The sequence below is a fragment of the Trachurus trachurus genome, assembly GCF_905171665.1.
Source record: "Trachurus trachurus genome assembly, chromosome: 14".
In the NCBI taxonomy this organism is placed as follows: Eukaryota; Metazoa; Chordata; class Actinopteri; order Carangiformes; family Carangidae; genus Trachurus; species Trachurus trachurus.
Genome location: NC_139903.1, coordinates 8043771 through 8067176, shown reverse-complemented (window position 1 = coordinate 8067176; position 23406 = coordinate 8043771). Strand labels below are relative to the sequence as shown.

The 23406-nt window shown below is 42.8% G+C and overlaps 1 protein-coding gene across 2 annotated transcripts in view; it reads right to left on the bottom strand.

Moving 5' to 3' along the window:
- spns2 (SPNS lysolipid transporter 2, sphingosine-1-phosphate) overlaps positions 1–23406 on the bottom strand; it is a 72332-nt gene that overhangs the window by 13483 nt on the left and 35443 nt on the right. For both annotated transcript variants that reach the window (XM_083986054.1, XM_083986053.1), the window contains exons 3-11: positions 18510–18646; positions 14651–14802; positions 11808–11874; positions 8576–8718; positions 7571–7723; positions 6709–6898; positions 4566–4631; positions 4109–4207; positions 352–515 (exon numbers count right to left, since the gene is read on the bottom strand). In XM_083986054.1, coding sequence (XP_083842180.1) covers positions 352–515; positions 4109–4207; positions 4566–4631; positions 6709–6898; positions 7571–7723; positions 8576–8718; positions 11808–11874; positions 14651–14802; positions 18510–18646 — 1171 coding nt within the window. The remainder of the gene's footprint in view (positions 1–351; positions 516–4108; positions 4208–4565; positions 4632–6708; positions 6899–7570; positions 7724–8575; positions 8719–11807; positions 11875–14650; positions 14803–18509; positions 18647–23406) is intronic.

The window sequence follows — 23406 nt, the reverse complement described above, 5'->3', positions numbered from 1 at the left end:
ATATTTCAAACACTTCCCCTGGGGGATTTATAATTGGTCTTATATTAATAGATACTGGAAATATTGAACAATGATTCATGTAATTGTATTTTGACTATATTTGATCATTTGACACATTCATAGTGTTGTGAAATTAATTAATGCATAATAATTGTGATTATTTCTCTGACAATAATCGTACCAAGAACATTTATAATCGTGACATCCCTATAGTCTGAACCTCTGGTGCTCTCACTTAAGAAACGCGCATGCAGGAGACCTTAAGCACGTATTAAATATTTAAAGAATGGATGGGCGGAAAAATAAATGAAATAATGACAAAGTTATTGAAACAATGTCTGAGTCACTTACTGTTTCTCAGCCTTCTCTCTGTCGTCCAGGAAAAACAGCGCCGTGGCCAGGAAAAACATGCCCCCCAGGACGATGATAAAGGGACAGAGCATGAGGGCATAACCCAAACTGAGGAACCGCCACAGCGCTGACGTTGTGTAGCTCTGCTGGAGAGCGTCGGAGATCTGCACGCAATGACACACAGCAAGGGACACAAGAGAAGAGAAGTTTTATTCACACACAATCATCCAGCAAAAGTTCTTCTTAAATAAATATCCTCCTATCTCGCCCGGCTGCCAGTGGTGGTGGTTATATTGTAGCTACACACTCTCAAAAAGCACGATAGATACCACAGTTTCATCATGGCAGCAGATGAAAGAGCCACACAGTGTGATGATGTAAGATGCTCTGTTTTTGTTTTAAAGCGTGGCAGGATTTCATAGCTAATAGCTCATATTGCTGTTGAAGGCTTAAGTAACGCGCCGTCTCTCATGCGTGCAGAAAAACAACAGCTGGAGAACAGTGGGTGTGATGTGCTGCGCTGCTCATTCCTGCAATTCCCTGTATCACTCAAACAGGCAGCAGCCCCTCGAACACATACGAACACATAGGAGGAGGAGGAGGAGGAGGAGGCCTCCCCTTTTTAGCAGATTGTGTGGAGGTATGACCAGCAGGACAGGAGGAAGAGGGATGAAGACGTGTGAGTGTGAGTGTGAGTGAGAGTCTGAGCGGCCATAGGTCACCCTGGCTGAAGCACATTGATTACATGTTAGCATCAGCAGAATGAGTTCCTTTACTGGAAGAGGTGGAGAACTGCTGACAGGAGGATGCTGCTGCAGGGAGTGTTCACGTGTGTGCATCGTGAGGAGGAGTGTGTGCATAAAGTGTTGTGCACGACACATCCAGGAGCTGTGTACTGTATGTGTATGCATGTGTATGTGTGTGTGTGTGTGTGGCCAATGCAGAGGGTGTTTCGTCAGGTAACTACGGTAAATTGCCTGCAACTTGCACAGAACGGCTTAGCTAAAAATACATAGCAAACTGCTGCAAGTCTAATTATCGAGCAGGAATTCGGCATTTCTTGAGAGATTGCTGAGAGATTGAGATTGTTCCTGGCTGCCACCCACTCTGCCTGTGGCCATGTCCATGTCTCCTATACCCATTGCAGTATATTATAGGATAGGAGGAGGAGTCCATTATGTGGTTGTCACTGTCAGGGGACTCTCGTGTGACACCGGCCTCCGTCTACGTGCTGATGGACGGGGATGTTGGCTCGATCTCAGGGGGATTTATTTAAATATACTACAGCACTTTTGGTCAAGGGAGGGAGTGGTAGTTGTGTGGCACGCGGGCAACTACAGTACGGTGTACCAGAGGCACCACATTGTTTTTTTTTTTTAGAGTTGAGTACATCATCTGCAGGTCTGTTTTGGTGCACAACCCGACTGTAAACCAAAAGGACTGACTCACTCATTTGTTCGCTCACTTTCTCCTTGCGGTTGCTTAGCAATAACCGCTTGTCTTGCTTGTTTTTCTTGAGATTCTCCACTTTGCCCATTCACAGGATTTGTGCCAGTGTGTGTGCTGCTTGCTGCATAATATGTGACTCTGTATCTGCCTGTGCTCACGAGTGCGTCACGACGACGACGCCTCTAACAACACTCGTGTGCTAAACCACGGTTCAGGAACTGAGGCAGTTTGTGGAGGAGTGAGAAAGAAACCCCCCGGACATGGAGTATGTTACTCAGAGGAGAGTCGTGACCCTCCAGGCTGGATGGAGAGGACCGGGGTGACTGGCTCACTGAGAGGCCGCGTCTGGGTAATGCTGGTTGGCAGCGTCTGCGTGTGTTTATCTAGAGGCTGTATTATTATTCTGACATTTGAAGCTTAGACTTTTTGTATATTGTTGCAACATTATCCGAACAATAGTCTTGTTCAGCAGCTTCCCTTTCTCGGTTGAAACTGATGCAGAAACTAATAAAAGGTATTGAGAATTATTTAAAGCAGAGACAAAACAGCAAAAATTCCAACCAGCGTTGGTCTGGGAATATTCGCTTAAAGGGACAGCGAGGAGTTTCTATTTGGTTATAAAAAAGTCTCACGTTAATGTGAATGAATCTACGCTCCCCACGCGTGTTAATGGGCCCATTTTCGATAAATATATCGTTTTGTCTCTATCGTTATTTTGTTATTATTAGTGGTGGCGGAAATGCTGGTCGAGCCGTCCTTTACTTTCGGTTTCGTGGCGAGTCATGAGAATAACGCTGCTGAATCGCTGTTTATGGTCGGAACTACGACGGTATCTGATCGTCTTCGAACCTCTGACTTTAATTCTTGATGAATGAAAACATGAGTCCGTCTTGCGCCGGTCAAAGAATTTCACGGTGCGCGCAGAGGCTCATAAATGTAGTGTGAAAACGCTTCGCTTTTCCAAAACTCCTCATTGTCCCTTTAATAAATAACTTAATCAATCAATCAGTTATAAGAAGAACTGCACACACATTAGTTTTCTGTAGCTTGACTAATTGTTTACTAATTGAAACACTGAAATCAGCAGAATTAAAGTGATTCAGCTGGGGTCCGTCAGTTTTCAAACTCTGCATCTAAATCTAAATTTGTCAACAGGAAGCTGAGATGAAACCGGGCTTCATTTGATCATCAGAAACAAACACAGCGCCACCGGCCTTTGAGCCCGATTCCAAGAGTTTTGTTTGGTCCTTTGAGGAACTTGTCAGCACTTGGGAGACAACATACAGCTCCTTTTATCCGGCTCTGACAACAGTTTAACATTTCCATTTAGAGACGGGACACTTTCAGCGTTACCTCCTCGACAGACAGCTGCGTCTGCTGCCAGCCTGTCAGGGCCTCCGACGGAAGATCTCAAGGATCAGTTTGATTCACTAAATCAAAGACTTTCACTGCCTTTGTCAACTTGACCTAGACTGTGAGCCAGGAGGGATGACAATAAAACACAATGTACACACTGAGCCAGTCTATTCGCTCTTAGCAATTGACACCTGGCACCAAAAGTATAGCTCATAAAAGCTGAAATAAAAAATATAAAACATTGGGATATGATGATGTGAGTTATGACAGGCAGCATGGATGCCATGTCACACTGCAGCATGCATGTATGTGTGTGCGTTGTCCTCCTGTATGACGTGCAGAGTGTTTACCTCCATCGAGTTACTATTTAACTTCAGAAACGTTGGAACGAGAAGAATGCAGTTGGACCGTCGGAGGTGAATCCTGTTTCACACTCCACTGGATAGAAAGCAGCACTTGTATTCTGGATGCTATTCTTTGGGTGTATGCGTGCAGTTTGGAGGAGGGGGTTGACTATGACCTTGAGAGGCCTAGTGTCCCCCAGTATAAGCCCCACACTCTACTCTACTCTCTCATCATCTCCTAACCAATCAAATACAGTAACTGCGGCCCCTCCCGCGAGCCGACGAGATTTACTAGAAAACGCCACTGACAGCCTGAAGAGCAGTGGTGAAATCACAACTCTGTTCACCAGGCCTCGTGGGACGTGTGCTAAAAGCTCCTCTTGTACCTCACTTTGCACTGGCCCACTTAAAGCAAAGGGCTGAATGCGTCGTGTGTGTGTGTGTGTGTGTGTGTATGAACGGGGGGGTTGCTCACAGATATGCTGAAGCAGTGAGTTCAAGCTGCGATTTATGACCCGAGTTAAATCTTTAATAAATATATTCCCCCCTTCTTCACGCCCTGATCATTGCACATAGCTACAGTAGATAGTTTTCTTGGAGAGTCTTACCAGGCCTATCAGGTACGGACTTCCCGCGTCACCCAGGAGATGTGAGGTGAAACTCTGAAAGGCGACCGCTGTTGCTCTCCGTGTGGGAATTACGACAAACTGCAGGAGGAAATAGAAAAGGACATGACATTGTGTTTTAAGGTGATGAAGACAGAGTCAAGTTGGCCTTGTTAAAACAACTCCCCGCAGAGGTCAATTATTATACACGGAGCTCAGGACAACTCCTGCAGACCTGTCAGTCAAAATAAACCTCACATTTATTCAGTCTTGGCTCACTCAACATCCTGTTTTCAACTTTTAAACACCGAAAACATGCATGAGTTGAGATGTTTTCAGTCTCAAGACAGTCATAAAAACTAAAACTATTTCTAATCGCTGCCACTTCCCTGTGGTGTTGTTTGTTGCGGGCATTTTTCGGTGACCAAGTGCAGGAAGTGCAGGTTTCCCCAGTACTTACCATTAAAATGTCGGCCGTTATTGCCCAGTTTAGGAAAAGCAGCGTCTCTCCAATGAAGATGCAAACCTAAAATAAAGAGGAAGAAATTGCACATTTTAGTGGCGCTGATTAAGATCGGCCAAATCCTGCTGCACAGAAGGCTGTTAACCTGACGAGAAGCCAAAAAAAAAAAAGAGAGAGAGGAGGTTGCAGATATTGCTCCCATGTGTGGGAATCCACGCTGAATAAAAAGTGCTTTGGCTGCGGTGGTTTTAAAAACATGTTATTATGCTGTGGCCCAATTATATGTGGATGCGCAGGCCTTTATTTTGGTCCCGCTGAGCCGAGTAGCCTATATAGCAGCCTGGAAAACAGCACGGGATGATAAGGATTGTTTATTCTTGTCAAAGCCGCCGTATCTTCAATGTGGGAACATCACAACACTTCCTACAGTTCGAGGCAGCTGCTGCAACGTTTTGAGTTTATGTCCTACTTGCGACCGGTTGGTGCAGCAGAGGACGCAAATTCTAAACAACATAGCAGAGTTGACATACTTTATTTAAGTAGATATATAGGCTACTGTAGGTAGGTACACAGGCCGGAGGCAGCTGCTGTTCCTATTTGGCTGCTGCTGCTTTCTCAAACATGCACCCAGAGGGCTTTGGTTGCAGAGGAATCCTGTGTATCTGTATCTGTATTGACTGGGTTTCGTCTGGCACAGTTTAACACGGGTGGTTGATGTGCGTTTCCTGCTGGGGAATAACCCTTCTGCCAGTGTGCCAGGCCGACAGCGCAGCGCAGTGCAGTGCAGAGGGGGGCTATGTAGACGGGTCTGTTCGGAGAGCTGTGAACCAGACACCGTGACCGACATGTTGCCTCCTAGAAGACAGAAGCGCTTGCCTTTCCCTCAGATTAGCCGCGTGTTGACGAGACAACAGCTGCGAGGGGTCAATCGGCCTCGGCAGAGCGGCACAGAGCGTTACAACCATGTCACACCTTATAATATAACACATCTGTCAGCTCTTTGCCATGAAACCCGAGTTGATCACTTACAACTGCTGCTGTATAGTACGATGATTTAATATTGTACGATACACTAGTGGGAGAAGAAGTGAAATTACATTTTTGAAGTCATGCCCCATCACAGTTGAGGGAATATTAGTTTTAATAACAAAATACTTTCTTCTTGGATCCTAATCTGAGACCCTTTGTAAACTCTACAAAGAAATAAAGCAGGTGTCACTTGACTGTATTTGTAAAACAACATACACGCCTAAAAAAACAGATCTGTAATCATCCCAAAAGTCATTATTCATATGAATTATTTGTCACATATACTTTGTTTTACAGCTGGTGTTAAATGACTACAGTATATCATTACAGTGCAATCATAAACACAGCTCACATACTCTGTAAAAAGAAATCCTGCACTGATCCAGCAGTAAAAAGTCAAGAGGCCAAACTTGCCAATGTGAACCAAGGTCACATATTTAGGATATGGAGGGTCGTTTTGTTATGTTCCCTCACACGCATAGGAAATATTTTCCATCTTTCCAAGCCCTCCATCATCGGCTGACTTGTTGAGAGTCAGTTCCCATTCCTTTGTCTGTGATAAGAGTGAGAAATCTGCGCTTGGTGAGTTCAGGGGCTCAGACTGCATTGTTTCAGGGCAGCGATTGTAAAGTTGCGCCCTTTCCTGCTTTCGCAAGCCAATCAGATGCACACATAAAGGTCTCTGCTGCGCATTTTGCTTGAGACTCTGAACTTTTGGCCCAATGAGGTGTTAACCTCAGCTACCTACAGCTGCTCCTGAGGCCGTGTCACTCTAACCTGCAATTCAACTATTCATTAGGATGAGCGACACCCAGTCAGCGCCTGTGGGCCTGAAGGGAGCTGGCACCCTGCTGAGCTTTTACAAAGCTTTCTCCTGTTGGATTAGTTACCAGACTTTCCCCCTTTAATTCCCAGTCCCTCAGGCTTTTCCATAATTTACATGCTAATATCACTCTTTGTCAGGGAGACATTTCTCAAAGGAGGCATGTTGGTTCTTTGAGGCAGGACTGTAAAATTGGGACATAATCATCATCACACCTCCCTCAATGGTTTGAAAAGGAGGCAGCTTTTCCTCCTGCAGACACAATACCGTGCAGGAAATGAGCCTTACATAAGCTCCTACGATGCTCTTCTTTGCCACCACAAAGATGAGGCAGATGAAGATGGCCGAGCCCAGCATGCTGACAGCGCACACGAGCGGGTCGGCTCGCTCGGTCCTCTGGCGAAACAGGCGAGTGGTGACGGCGCCGATGACCACGCCCAGCAGGCCCGTCACACAGGTGATCGCCCCGAAGATTATACTGGACAGGAGAGGAGAGGAGAGGAAATAAGTGTTATATTCATATCATGTGATGTTTCTACAAGAGCTGCAACAATTAATCGATTAATCGGACAATGATCGATTATTAAATCAACTATTTTGATAATCGAATAATCGGTTTGAGTAGTTTTTTTTACGAAAGAAAGTCCAAATTCTCTGATTTCAGCTTCTTAAATGTGAATATTTCTGGTTTCTTTGTTCCTTTATGGAGGTAAACTGAGTCTCTCTTTGGTCTGTGTACAAAACAAGAGATCTGAGGACATAATTTTGTGGTTTGGGAAAAACTGATTGACCTTTTTCAACATTTTATTGACCAAACAACTAATCAATTATTCGTTTACATAATCAACAGATGAATCAATAATGAGGATAAATGTTAGTTGCAGCCCTACAGTAGTTTGTACTGCACACAATCACGCAGCGTAGCATTGTTAAGTATGAACAGCAGATGATTGAAATTCTTTCAAAATAATTTAAAGCCACTGAACATGGCACTGAGCCACCAAAACCCAGTTGATCCAGCTTTTCACATGAGGGACACAAAGTATAGGCCGGTACCTTTCAGGTTTCAGGTTGCACAAGTCAAACAGAAGCAGCAATGACTTCAAAGCCATGTGCCCCATCATGTTTAACCATTATAGCCTCTTCTTACCTGTCTGTGCTACTGCAGATATCTTTTGTGCAGGGCTCTGCTGTCTTCTGCACCACCTGCGCTCTCACCAGGTACAGAGGGATCCACATACCGAATGCACCTGTAGCAAAGGACACGGCCGCCGATGCCAGGGAGGAGAACACGTAGCTCCGACTAGCCGTGAAGAAACACACACACAAAATCAAAGAGGTGGTGATTAGTATACCGGTTTACAGAAGTTGAAAAATAAACATGCTGCTACTGTTCTAATCTGTAACTCGATCTTTAAACGTGTGGTTTCTCTTTGTAAAAACAAATAATACGGGCTTCTTTGGGGAAATCACCTGGTTGGAAAAGACTATCATTATCTCAAAGGTGAGATAACTAGAGTGGTGGTAAATGTTACGGAAACTGAGCCGATAGGTATCTCAGGTTGTATTGTATTGAAGTAAACAGTAGCTATTTAGCAAAAGCAAAACTTACAGATATCTCTTTTAATGTATGTATTTTTCCTTATTTCCTTATATTCACTGTTTAATCGCTTACTTTTCTACTTATTTTTCATTATTGTTTAATTATTCCCTATGTTTTTGTATATGTGGGTGAGGTTTTCATATAAGCCCTTTTGGGTTTCATACCTAACCCTTTGCACATCCCAGTCATGATGATTGCTCATGCTGTTTTAAATTATATGTTCGTGCAAAAAAGAAAAGAAAAATGCTTTTCATTCATTCATTCATTCATTCGTAATTAGTCTGCATGGTCACATACGTATACTGTAGGCCTAGAGGTAATAACATTTTAACCTAGCCCACAGGTCTCATGATAACATGGGCCGATACAGCTGGATGGTAAGAGACAGATCGAGCTCTTCACTGCAGAGTGTTGAGTGAATGATATTTGTTCACCTCTTGTGTTGACATTTACCTCTAAAGGTTGTAACCATTTAGTGGTTGTATGCAAATATGTGAGTACATTTTGTATCTATACTGTAGTATCATCACTGTACTGTAACTTGTGCCTTACTTCTTGGCGAGAGCCTTCATGTCACAGAACCAGGAGGTGCGGGTCTTGATGCGTCCTCCCATCTGGTCGGCGCTGCCTCGCTTTGGCTCCGGCACGAAGACCAGGATCAGAGTTCCTGCAGTGATCCCCAAAACCGGGGACACCTAGCAGAAAAAAAAAAAGATGTATGAGGCTTCCGGTTGTGTAGACAGGGGCTGGATATTCAGACTGGGTCAGTCTTCTTGGGAGCGTTTTTTTTTTTTTTTGGAGCGAGCAGATGTGAAATGCCAGACAAAGAGCGGTGTGTTTACAATCTGAATGGACGGCCACTGTGTTTGTGGATACGTCTGACATCCTATACAAGCCCGGTGGAGCTGAGAACATTCCCCCTGTTTACTCTGTTGGCACCGAGTGTGTGTCTGTGTGTGTGTGTGTGTGTTTATGTGTGCAGGCTTGTCTGTGCGTATAATAAGCATACAACAAGACTCAAAAAGACTTTTCTGGCTTTGAGCGCTTCCTTGTGCGCTGAAACGTCATCGGTGTAGGCTACTATCTGCTATATTCTTATACTATCAGCTTTTCTTTTATGGGTTAAGAAGAGGTGGCATGTTTGTGCTTGTGTGTGTCTGTGTGTGTGTAGGGGGGGGGGCAAAGACAAAAGGCAGGATGGGATGTGTGGGAGTGGGTTTGTTTGAGTTATACAAATTGCTCACAAAAGAAAAAACTGTTTCAACTGTCAAGGGAAATTCATTATATTATATTTTGTAGCTTATAAAAACTGTACTGTGGTTGTGTTGTAGCGTGTGTTTGTTTTTTATTTGTTTTTTTTTGCAAAAAGCTTTTCTCGTAAGTCTTTTCATAATTATTCAACATGACACTGGGAGTCTGTGACCTTTGACCTTGTGCTCCCGCAGGGCCCATTAGATACTTCCTGTATGGACGGTTGGCAATCAAACAAATTAGCTGCTGCCCTCTCCTGCTCCTCCTCATCTTTGTGCATCTCCCTTGATCCTTCTTATCGTGCACATTTTCAGGAAGGTAGCTGGAACACGGAGGGCAAAAACAACCGGAAGTGTAGCTTTTTTTTTTTTTTTTTTCCTTAAAACAGGATACAGAACCTTTTTCATGTCTTGGTATGTGTTTTCCTCTGCATGCCACACCGGTGATTAATTGGCTCTGAGATTGTTTTATTGGAATGTCATTGTAGCTGCTTTGGAACAAAATGCCCCGCTCTTTGTTTTTTTTTTTTAATGTTCCACCAAGGCAAGAAGAAATAAATGTACTTCCTTTTTCCTTACAAGCCGAGAGAGAGCTGTCATTTTCAGGAATCTCTTCCACCACCACCACCACCACCACCACCATCCCACGCTGTGACAATGTTTAAATGTCAGGCTGTTCATTAGAAGTGTCAGGTCATAATATGTTGTTAAGTTTTTTTAAAAGCTGACCCTAAGTCCTGTTAGAGCTTTCATTGGTCTTCTCTCCATTATGACTGGTATGTCTTATAAAAGCTGTTCACCTCTAAATGTTTTGTCTCAAGTACTAAGTAGAGCCCCAGTAAAAAAAAAAAAAAAGTGCTATGACAACAGTAATTTATGCTCCTAATTAACTAACACCTGCGACTACTTGTAAGTGTGCAACCGCAAGAAAGAGACAGGTCTTTCTCTTGAGGTAATACCCCACAAAGTCTCAGAACATTTCTACATTTCTCCTATGATCTGAGATTTGCCTTTTTAATAAAAGAAGACCCAACCTAATGGTCTTAGTGTTGATTTGTGTCACTAAAACCCTTAACCTTCCCATGACAAAGTTTCAAACCTTTACATTTCTTAAAAACCAATGATTTAATTTGACCCAAATTTGCACCGACAAATTTTTCTTTCCCTGTAGCTTACAGATTCCTCTTCCTGAATGCATACTGGAGTTTGGACGTCATCATTTCCTTTACCATTGTTCTCCTTGTTTGCCATATGACGCTGGTGTATACTGTTGCTGCTGTACTTTGTAATGTAACATCATAAGGACACATGTGTTTGACCACTCGCAATACACACACTGGTCACATCTGTTAAGAGCAGCTTGCCAGGAACATGCATTTAAACGCGGCATCCTGAGTAGACAAAACTTCCCTCTAGTAACTTCCCCCCCAGTGCACATGGACAATAATGGAAGCAGAAAGCATCGGGATGAAGAAGCAGCGCAGCCTTGTTATTTCACTGAGGCATTGATCCCGCTTCATGACCTCAGTGGGTCAAGTGTAATAAAATATAAATCAGTTTACGAGATCTTAGAAAGAAAAAGCTTCCAGCAGCCTCGATGTTTTATAGAAATCCGTTCACCTGGAGACCTGAACTACTATAACATTTTAATTTGAACATATCATTCAGAAGATACTGAACGGACTTGTAGAAAACATTTTGGAAAGGTTAGACCAGCTGGAAGCTGCTGAGTGGAGGCTGTGTTGAGATGTTCACCCTTGAGCTCTCTCCTCTGTCACTTTCCTGCAATGTCAGGGTCTCGACCGGCTGTTCGGCCATGCACGTCCCCTGGTGCTTCTCCCACCACTCGCCCCCGTGACCCCCAGATCCATGACAGGCCTCTCTATCAGCCCTGCAGGAAAGGCTCTGTGTCTGTCTTTGTACAGTATGCAAAGAGATCAGATCAGATCACCCCAATTCTTAAGTCTTTACATTGGCTCCCAGTCAGCTACAGAATAGATTTTAAAGTTCTGCTACTGGTTTACAAACCACTGAATGGTTTAGGTCCAGGATACATGAATGACATGTTAGTAGAGTATAAACCCAGTAGAGCTCTGAGATCTACTGACTCAGGTCAGATAGTGGAGCTCAGAGTTCAAACCAGACATGGTGAAGCAGCATTTAGCTGTTATGCTGCACACAAGTGGAACAAACTACCAGCAGAACTGGAAATCAGCCCCAACTGTAAGCACTTTTAAATCCAGGTTAAAAACATTTCTCTTTTCACGTGCTTATAGCTGAGCTCTTTTAAGAACTTAAAACTTTATCTATTTTCTTTTATTTTACTTTTATTTGCTCTTGCTTTTAACTCTGTTTTTAGTTTTTTTAATTCTGTTTTATGCTTCTTTTTTTAATGTTTTGTCTTTATGTAAAGCACATTGTTGCCTTGGTATGAAATGCGATATATAAATAAAGATGCCTGCCTATGCATGTTTGGGGTGTGTAAGTGCAATGCAAGAGCATGATGATAATGGTAATGATGATGATGCTCTTACCCGCAGTGCCCAGTGCCAGTCTCCTGCAGCTTCCTTGGCGCTGGAGCCCAGGATGTATCCCAGCCCACTGCAAAGAAACACAAAGACGACATATTAGCAACACAAAAATCATATATTAACAGTCTGAACCTAAAGTATTTCACACATCACACACACATCCTGTTTGTAGTCAGCTGTGTTGAGTGTTTGGGTACTTGACACTGAGAGATTATGACAGTGTCACTGATCAAAGCACCAGCAGCAGCAGCAGCAGCAGCAGCTTGGCTAGTTGGTCTATTTGTGGACTTGTGGTGATTTGTGCATGTAGTCGCACAATACAGGTGCAGATTTACAGCCGCACGGGCCAACAGAGCGCAGCAACAAAACCAACATGGCTGTCTGGCCGAGGGCTGTGTGTTGTTGTCACAGCAGCGTAATTCAATTTCACAGCGTTTTAGCTGCGTTAAAAGGGTGTGTTTTGTGTCGCAACGGGAAATGGCAGTGAAACGCTTTAAGGGAAATGTAACTAGATCAGATCAGATCAGATAAAGGGCCCCCTATGTCGTGATAAGCCTCTGCTGCTTGATAGCATCAGCATTTAAAGGACAAAGAGGATTTAAATAGTAAACTGAAGGTATAAGCGGCAGAGGTGTTGAAGCTGACAGTGCACATTATCCTCAAAAGAGTAATGCATTAGTAAATAAAGGGCGGGTTGGTCACTGATATTTGTCAGTGATTGTCTTGGCCTCCAGTAAAGCCAGCTCTTACTTAGGAATGACCGAGGTCTTCTAGGGCTCGAGATAAGACATACAAACATGGTTTGATGAGTCATAAATACAACACTAACATGAAGGGAGATTTTGAGTGACACCACTATCACAACACCTTCGACCTAAGATAGATATCTAAATCCATCACAAAGCTGCGTGCGGGTCCTTCTCAATCATCAGGTAGCTGCTATCTTGTCAGTCAGGCGAAGGATAGTTTCTTTTTTAGCAACGGCGGAGAGATTCTCCTCACAAACTGTATTTCCAGTAATTCGCTGCATCAAAAACGCTAACCTCCACTTGTACCGCTTTAAAACATTGTCTGCAAACTGAGAACACATGTATTGCTTTTTTTTCTCCAACGTAGTGTAGTCCTTAACACTAGACGCAAATCTGAAACATCTACGATATTAATTTCCGATCTTAAATGCTGCAAATTTGGAGAATCTATACTGTAGCAGGTACTGAAGCTGCAGGAAAACCCCTTATTCAGACACTTAATGTTGATTTTGCCATTAATTTGTCACACTGCAGCTTCTCCCAACAGCTTGTTCAGCCCCTTCACTGTGATGAGTCTGTAAAAGTCAATCAGACTTTGAACCTGTTTGTGCAGACTGAGCCCCCCTGGCCACGTGCTGCAGGACCTGCTTTCCATTAAAAAAGCAACACAACTGATGATTAATGTATAATGATGGGACTTTAGAATAGAATAATCCCTTATCAACATCGGATTCCTAAACAGCCAAACTATGTGTAACTGGTTTTTACATTCACATGCAGTATTCATGCATCTATCTGCACACTCAGAGCGATGAGGAAAACAGTTCCATGATTAGTTCTCCAAAAATAACGCCGCAGTATAAACAGGCTCAGACAGCATATGATATTTCCAGTGAGTGACTAACGGCTAATCTTATCAGGGTCCACCCAGAGAGTGTTTGGAAAGTTCAACACCAACAATAAAACTTGAGCATGAAAAATATGCTCACATCAAACACCGGTGCTTTCTGTGGGGCCAAGTTTAAAAATTGTGGAGGGGGAAAAAAAAAAACAGCAGGGGAATCCATTTCCCGTGAATTTGGTCTAATTCCTGAGGTCATTTCCTGGAAATGGTCATAACAACCTCGGTAAAGACAAACAAAAGGGAGGCTGAGTAGGATGTTTTACTCTTTCACCTTCTATTGTCTGCGTTGCTGGGCAGTTTACTGTGACCCAAACATTTTGGCTGCTCATAACACAGCCACTCAGAGGGCAGATCGCCTTTCCTTTGTTTATCAGGGTCCAAATAAACACATACAGTATGATGAATCAATGCACTACATACTGTAACTTTACATAACCCACTCATCATCGCTGGATTGTGCTCTGTCTGCAACAACAAATTTAGAGGAGACATGTCATAATTTTATGAATCTGTGATGATGTTTATAGTGCTGGAGTGGAGAGAGACACTGCAGCACATTTTCTCCTTTCCTTGGCGGCTTCCTTCTGTGCGCAGAAGCTGGAAAGCTGCTCGGGCACATTCTGTTAAGCACTGTATATAACAATAAACCTCAAGTGGCTCCTGTGTGCCGCATCCACCGGCACATTCATCTTTTATTACTTGGCTATGTTTGTTTTCTCCCTGTGGCCCTTTTTCTGATTGAATGAACTGAAAAGGCTTGAGATTTAAGCTTAATAATACCTCCTGCTCCCCCACATCCCCCGCGCCACATCTCCCAAAAAAAAAAAAAAAAAAAAAGAAAGCCTCCCACCCTCCTTTAAGCTTTTGCATCGCCAATTGTGAGTTCTGCTTTTCTTTTTTGCAGACGGGACTGAGCTCTTTGTGTGACTGCGGCTGAAGGAGAATGAGGTAGATAGGAGTGAACTCGACCTTCACTATGTGAGGGTAATTTTAATGATCTGTGCTTGAGTGTCTGATTTTTTTTTTTTTTTTTTGCACCTTTAGATACAAAATTGGAATAACAGGCTGGATAAACAGCTTTTATGTTGCAGAGCTATATTTTCATATGCATCTTACACAACACATGATGTTATTAAGTGGCTTTTTCCACGTGTCTATTTCAAGAATACAGTCTGTGTTTGGCTCTTTCTTACCTTCCCAGGGGGATGGCCAGGTAGAAGACGGACAGCATCATGGTGCGGCTGTTATTAGTGAACAAGTCTCCTATGATGGTGGGAGAGATGGAGGAGTAGCTGGACTCACCGATGCCCACCAGTCCCCTGGAGAGCACAAACAGCCAGTAGTACTGCAAAGAGAGAGAGAGAGAGGCAAAGAAAAATGAGTTTTATTATCAAACTCTGCAGGGAAACTGTCTGTAAGAGTAGAATAGAAGAGAAATCCTGTTTTCATTGTGAATAATTTCCATTGGGTAAAAAACAGCTCTTCTCTACTTTTAGCTTTCACAATACTTATAGGAGCAGATCTGTGTATGTTAACATCAAATTTGGGGTTATAGCAAGAAATCTGCCTGCGTTAGATGATGTGGTTCGATCAGTCGATATATAAATGAGAAGAGATGACGTTCGCGAATTCAAACCCATTATTTTTGCTACACTACATGAACACAAGTGGATGTCACACTGATCTCAAACGGTGTGTAAATGTGAAGCGCCTGTTACAAACGAGCACAAAGTTGGTGAAGGTTATCTTGATCTATCTACATACCAAGAATAATAACAGCTCATGCAAGTGTGAAATAGCGTCACGTCAGCATGGAAGAGCTTAATGTGTTCAATCTTGTTTGGTCATATTAAATTACCACGGTGCATTATCTTCCATCGCATGAATTAAATTGATAAATTAAAAAAAAAGAAAAAAGATGAAGAAGATGATGAAAACTTAAAAGGTTTTCTACAGTCAGGAGGCTGCATGCTGGCAGGGGCACCTGTTATAGGCAGCTGGATGATTAAGGGTTTCCGTGGCAACTACAACTCACTGGATACGGACTTGTTGGGACCACTATGTCTGCTTTTAATGCTGCAAAGTAATTTGTGGTGGTTTCTCCGCACGCTGGAATGAGGCTAATTTAAAAATGGTGGCCACTTAATTTGCGGACAGTCTCATGAATAAAAATTAGGTGGATGTAGAAACTTATTTGTCAGCAGGATTAAACAAAAAAAGTGCTGAACACAATTTGCATGAAACCCAGTGGATGGGTAGGAAACGGGCCAAGGAAGAGCCCGTTATATTTTGGTGCGGATCCAAATAATTGAATTTGATTTTTTTTTTTTTTGACATTGAAGTGCCCTTCTAGTTCATTTTAAAATGACACCACGTTGTTTTTTCTTAGCTTTACCACCTTACACATGTACGAGCACCTTGTGGCCTCTAATAATAAGTGTTTGTGTGTGTGTGTGTGTGTGTGTGTGTGTGTGTGTGTGTGTGTGTGTGTGTGTGTGTGTGTGTGTGTGTGTGTGTGTGTGTGTGTGTGTGTGTGTGTGTGTGATAAGGCTACACACTGTAGGGTTTGTCAGCTGTGAAAGGAGATTAATGATGGTGCTGTAGGTAGCAGAGGCAGAGCTCAGATGATGATGACCCCACCGCTGACCTGAGCTCTCAGCTGTCACTCCAGGCCTCATGCTGCTGGATGTGATTGGGTCGTGCACACACAGCCATCAAACATCCTCTGGAGACCTCACCACACACACACGCACGCACACCGCACACACATCTACCTCAATGTAGGATGTAACTCAAGGGATGCATCTCAAAATGGTCACCTCCATATCATTTCCAGTATGTTTTTATAGATTACTGTTTTTTAGCCTCTCTTTTGAAATGTAAGTATAGTAATGCATAATTCTTCCCAGCTGAGCTGTCTCTTATATGTTTGAGTGTCTTATTATTTTTGAAGACTTCACGGACAGAATTTTAATGGTCTGCTGTTTTTGTGTGTGTGGTCACTGGACTGTCATCACCACTTGGTAGAGAAATGCCAGTAGCAGTGACAACAACAACACCCACAACAAAATATCCCAGAAGCAAATCCAGAGAAGCGCCATGAAAACGAGGGTTAAGAAACTGCAAAAGCTCTAAGATCGAAGTCTAGAAAGAGATAAAGGAGATTAAGGCGGTCTCAGAAAATCTACTTCAACTTCAAACAGCAGCTCCGTCAGGCTGCACACTCACGGCCGTGCTCAGCAGGCTAACATGCCCACAGACACAGTGACAATGCTTAGCATGCTGATGTGTGTTCTCTTTGTTTCGCCACATAGACAAGTCTCCTTTATTGCAGATTGTGCTAATTAATGTGTAATTTTGCACAATGACTTACTTTGTCTCTATTTTTTATACTATATGAGCTCATTAACCAAAACTGAATTCTGTCAAATTCTTCTGCAAGTGAACGTCTCAGGTCACTGTAACATTATGACACCTGACTGGTACGAAGCTGTGGTTCTTATCCTACTGTAGTTTCACCCTGTTTATATTCATGAGATAAGAAATGAAATGACTCATGTATGTGTAGGACACAATTGTCTACAGAGATAAACTTGAATAAATGATTATATGATCCATGTTATCAACAGGGCGTAGGTTATTTCCAATGCAAAACATCCAGCTGTTTGACTCACAGTCTGGAGCAGTTAGGCTGTAGGCAGCCGCTAACGCATTTCAAAATTTCAATTGACCTACAACTTATCATTTAATGACGATCATCTGTTGTGGTCCGGCAGTAAAAACTCTGCAGTTTAGCTCGACGACGGTGGCAAATTTCCTCTTACGTAAGATCTGAATTCTGTATCTGCTGCAAATCTCTTCCAAAATGCCCCCAGAGTGTTAAATGCATAATGATAGGACTCAGTCGTAAGTGGCCATTAACATTTCATTACACGTCTTGGCTTTCATCTCATGTGCCGTAGTAGCGCTGTTACATAAGGGCCATCTTGTCGCATTTGATTGGCACATCCAGGAACATGTCTGGAGGAGGGAATTAGAGGAATGTGGGAGCTGAGGACCGCTTCTCCGTCCCCTCGACAGCAGCCAGTGGCCTTTGTGTCATTTGTCGGAGAGGAAGACGCCCTTTAATTTCATTTTTTAGCCATAAGCGGCCTGAATGCATTTCCTGCTTAGGGCAAATGGCTGCCTTCTTGTCTCTCTCTGAGTCTGTGGGGCGTTTATGTCAAAGGGCGCCGCCGCCTTCCTATCCTGAGACCATCAAAATCTCCGAGCTGTCATTCCCCGAGTTGCACGGCTCTGAGGCTGAAGAGCTTCAGCAGCGAACTGGCTCAGCAGATATATGCCATGTGCTGCATAAATTTCACTCACATAGCTTTTAATGCCGCATGTCCCTGCCAGTCAAGCTGCTTTCAATTGTCGGTTTGTTCCTGCTCGTAGTGCCACTGACTGTCAAATCAAGACTGCGTAACAACAAGGTCTGTCTATACACCCACGCGCACTTATAAATGCACATGTACAGAGCCTTTTACAGTAATGTGATGGCCACTCCCCCCCCCCCCCCCCCCCTATATCTTCACCCCCTAAGAATAATGTTATTGTTTAATGCCGTCCAGCACACAGAGGCTTTTAGAGATATAAAATCTAAATCCACTTGTCTTAGGGGGCAGGGAAACAACAGCCTTATCTTCGACAGCACTGACTGAGGCACGGGCCATCATTAGTTGATATTAGCCACTGAGAGAGAGAGAGAAAGAAAGGGAAAGAGAGAGGAAAAGAGGGAGGGAGAGAGGTATAAAGAATGTCTACACAGGCTTAGCGGGTGTCTGACTTAACAAGCATGTCATTTCATTTCACTGGCTTTACCATCAAGCATATCCACATCAAAAAAACAGAGTAATTAGCTTGTCAGTGAAGGCAGCATCAGACGCACAGCAGCCTAATAAAATAACAGTGGCGCTCATCATGTCATGTGCTGCAGTTCTCCCGGTCTTTCTATTATATCTAGACTGTGTGTGTGTGTGTGGCGTCGTCGTCGTTGTCGTCGTACTGTACCTCTCTGCTGATGAAGGAGCTCAACAGAGTTACAATGGACCAGAAGAAAATGCCACAGCTCAGGATGACCTTTCTGTTGAAGCGGTCGCCCAGGTAACCGAAGATGGGGGCTGCTACCATGAAGCTGCAGATGAAGACTGCGGAGAGAGAAAAAAAAGGAGAGGGAGAGAAAATACAGATATTTATTTATCATTCACGGTCTCATATTTGGACTTTTTCGGTAAATATCCTTGAATTTCACCTGAACTAAACAAAACATCTCAGCCTCCCTGGTTCATGCAGTATTCCTAAACTGAGACCTTGTGCAGATCAACTGTGTGGATAGCACTCAGCCAGAGACTCGGTGAAGGACTGCCAGAGGACACCTCCATTCAACTCCAGCCAATTAGTGTCCCATCATACTTCACCTACTTGCTACAAGAAACCTGGCAGAGGAACAGCACAAACTTGCGATCTCAGTGCCGAGAAAGGTGATGTTTCTGTTACAGGACTCAATTTGTGCAGGCAAGGTGTGAGGAGGGGTATTGCCCTTTTGCCCTACAATGGAGGTGTACAACAGTATTTCCAATACAGATTAAAGAGACATAATATGGTCATTTCAACCTATATTTTTATCCCAATAGATAAAAGTCTGCTGAAGGACAGCAACCTGCACTTGTGAGTGATGCTTCATCCTATTAATCAGTTTGGTGGTAATGAATGTAAGCTGTACAAATGAGTAACTGTGCATGCATGCAATATACAAAGAAACCCACTGTCTACAAAACATCAATGTTGAATTTTCTGTACTGCTGTGACCTAAGTGACTACACACAGTAAAGCTGCAGCACATTAAATGTCTATAACACGACTCATGGAGCCTGTTATGGGAGAACGAGCAGAGCTTGGAGCAGATGAATTTATAAAAATGAAAAAAAATCCATGACGAGCTGTCAGAGGTAGAAAAAAAAATGGAAATGTGGTGTTCAGAGCAGACCGACGCCTGAGCTATTGTGTCACTGGGATTACTTTTACATAAAGTATTTGAAACTTTGTCCATGTCTAACATTGTAACATTATATATGACAGAAAAAGAATAATCAGTCCCTTTAAAAGAGACAGGCAGCAAAATGGGCATCGAATAGGAGGTGGTGAAAACATGTCAGGGCTTAATGTAGTTGTAGCTGGGATTAAACTGACAATTAAATTGATGCAGGACAATTAATAGCAATGCATCACACACGGCACTGATTCCTTCCCTCTGTATCCAGGGGAGAGGATTGTGGTGGCTGCGTGGCCATGAATAATTCCACCATCTTAATTTCTTACAGCTGAACTTATGTCCCAGTGAAAGGAGCGCAAGTGCTTTAAAACATGTTCCTCTAATTGTCCCAGTGCTGACCGGACAGCTCGTAACTATATTCTCAAGGCTTTTAGTCAATATTAATGAGGGGGAGACCAACCCAAACAGCCCTGAATTTTTAATGCTCTCAAACTGAGTTTCATGTCTTTGCAAAAAGGAGAAAGGGCAGAGATGTAACTCTCGACAGGGAGCCGGAGAGGCAGGCAGGCTGGAGTGTTTTGACACATCATCAGCATAAACATACAGAGGAGGAGGGGAAGGGAGGAGGAAAAAAAAGATGAGAGGGAGAAAGGAGAGGAGGGGTGAGTTATAAAAGACAGAGGCATCAGAGTCCTACAGCTGCTGAGGCCATGCAGCCAACAGGATAAGAGGACAGTAATCAGATTAAAGCACAAGTGTAGTTTCAAACATGCGATATCATGGCATAACAAAAGAAAAAAAAAAAAACTAAAACATAATCCTATTTTAGGGAAGAGTTTCTCAGAAATAGTGTAAAAATAATGATATTATATAAGTGTTGCTGCAGGTGCATGACACAGAATAATACAAACCACAATTATATCAGATGTTTCAAAACCATTGATTTTGATGGTCAGTCGTTATCAAACGCTGTGCTCAGAACTGAGATCTATGTTTGTCAGTGATAACAAGTGGAATATCATTTGGAGATTTTCAAATTAAGAGCAGCCATTGCAATAAAGCTGCACATAACAGCTATTCTGCACTGTGTGATTACATTGCTTACAAAATCGATAAAAGCTTTTATTCCTCCACGAGGGCAAATACATTGTTTTGTTAGTTTAGTAGAAAAATTCACATCTCTGTGAAATTACATTTTATATATTAATCATTATAAAATCTAGACTACAGATTAAAATAAAATCTCGATTTATCTCTGTTTCCCATCTTTTACTCTATAAAGGACACACCCATGTAGATCTTCTGCTGTGTGAACTCACCGTGGATTTTTCAGGCAAAGAAAAATCCCATTTTACAAAGAGATGTTAAAATGTAATTTACAATCTAATTTAAATCTAATTTCCATTTTTATTAACGAATGAATGAATCAGTTACGGTTTGGGGTTTGTAGCGGTGGCTGGAATTACATTGTGGTTTGTTACAGATAATGAGCCTCTCCCACCTCGTCCCCATGCTCTATCCCTTCTCTACCTCCGAGTCTCACTGCTCCTCCTCCTCCTCCTCCTCCTCCTCCTCCTCCTAATGTCCCTGTCTGCAGCCTCCATCATGAGCATTTATGTGGCTAAGTGCTGCAGGTTTATTGTGTAATGCTAAATGACTCTGATGACTGTTCTGTGCAGGTCCAGCTCTCTAAAGAGCTCTGCCAAGTCACCCTGCAGCCACAGCACTGCTGGAGGAGCGAGGGGGGGGGGGACTCTGCAGTGCATGTTGGTGATAAGATAAAGAGGAGGCCTACAATCACTCTCCTCCAGCTGGTCAACCTGGGTTTTAAAAGCCAGGGCCCACGGATCATCACTCTCATCGTTTAACACGTTGTCAAAAAAAAAAAAAAAAAATACAGTAGATATCCTCACATCATTAAAGCAGAAGTAAGCGGAATATCTGTGTTAATATAAGTCTTAAATAGTTATATCTTTGGTCTGAAACACGGGTCTGTCAGTCACTCTGCTCTGTAAGCCGAGGAGTAAACTTTCCGTGTATCCTACAACCTTTATCCAATGAGGAGAGAGAACGGCATAAAGGGGCGGTCCTCTCTGTGTGTGCAGCCAAGGGATGCGCGTGAATGTGGTGACGTAGGGACGAGGGCGGGGACTGCTAACTCCATCGGCTGACAGGAAGTTAGCCAAAACGACCGGATCGCTTACTTCTGCTTTAACATTGGCTTATTTTCAGCCATTATAGCAGGACCACACACATGATTTTGTACATAAGCTGCACAATTTTCCTTGTGGTTCATTCACATTTATTTAGTTTTTAATCTCTCACTTCTTTCTGAGCAAGAGCAGGGAGCCTGGTGTTTCAATATATAACAAGAGCCACGTGTTTGGCGTTGAGTTTAACTCCAGTTGAAGCAGCAGAGAAGTACAGACTGTACTAGGGTGAAAGAGATAAAACTCCATGGTGCAAAACCTGGAATAAAGTAAAATAAAGCAAAAGTCCATGTCACTATTTTAGTGTTAATCTCGTGAAAACACACACACACAGTGTAGTTGCCGACTTGCCATCGCCAGAGTGACCCAACGAAGCACGTGTGGCGTGGCACAGATAAACATTTTCTCGAGAAGCTTTGAATTCTAATGAAGTAGCGTACGTAATGTAATGATAAATGACTTAATCATCAGGACATACTGTACGGAAATAAAGTACAGGGGAACATTTGAGGACTGCTGGTGTAAGAATAAGCAGGGGATACGTTTCCACAGAATCAGGGTGTGTTAGTTTCAACACCGCTTCGCATTCTTTTCTAATCAGTCGGCCATGACAGCCCCACCAGGCCCTAAAGATCCGACTCTAGAGATGTTGTCTAGTTATGTTTGACCTGATTTCAGAGTACTTGAGATGTGCATACCGTATCCTCAACAATGTAACACAGTGCACGACTGTTAAACTGATAAAACATGTCACATCATGTCATGTAAATAACACGAGATAAAATATAGAGGATGATATGAGGAGAGACCTGGTTCTTCTCATTCTGCAAAAACCAGCAGGAGTCAGTTTAATGTAATTAATCCAATGTTACATACTCAATTTACTGTGCACATACAGTGAAACCTATGTTGTCACTGTGCTATTGGATGCTGACTGATATCTCAACTACAATTTATGGATGCTGCACCTCTGCTCCCAGGAAATGCCCTGTCACTTTAAACCCTGACAAAAAAAAAAAAAAAAAAAGCATCTCTCTGTTCTCCTGTCAGTCCTGCAAAATCTACAAAGCCCCAAATGAAGACATCTGTCATACTTGGAGAAAAGCTTTCCTCCTTTCTAGTATCACTCAGTTTGAGAGATCTGGGATGTTTCCGTTAAAAATAAACCAAACTTGATCCAAGAGACAACATCATATTCTGGTACGTGTCCACCAGTTTGTTTAGTGCCGAACACTGAATCTTCTGTCTGCTTCAAACTTAGAGAGAGAGAGAGAATGGACTTATTGACAAGAAAATAAATGTGCTGCTCAGTCTATTTCAAGACATTGTTGGAAGAACAAACAAACCACGGCTAAGAATAAGTCTTCACGGATGCAAGGTCACACCCAAAACTCTCAATACAGTAGGTCTCAATAGGAAAAACTCATTTATTCATGACTTATTGTGTAACTTTTTGTGCAGGGGATGTGAGTTTCTGTGGTCTGGAATATGTGTTAATGTTGAACAGGTAACAGAACAGGTGTGATTTACAGTTAAACACCTCCTGAATATGAAATTTGCATAAAATGCTGCCAGTTCTCATGACTCACATTCCTGCCTTGACCACTATTGTTTCTTTGTTTATACTTTGTTTATATAGCAGAACACCACAGGTCCGCGTGTTTTGTCTGATCTCCGCCATGCCATCAGAGATAAAAAATCCCTG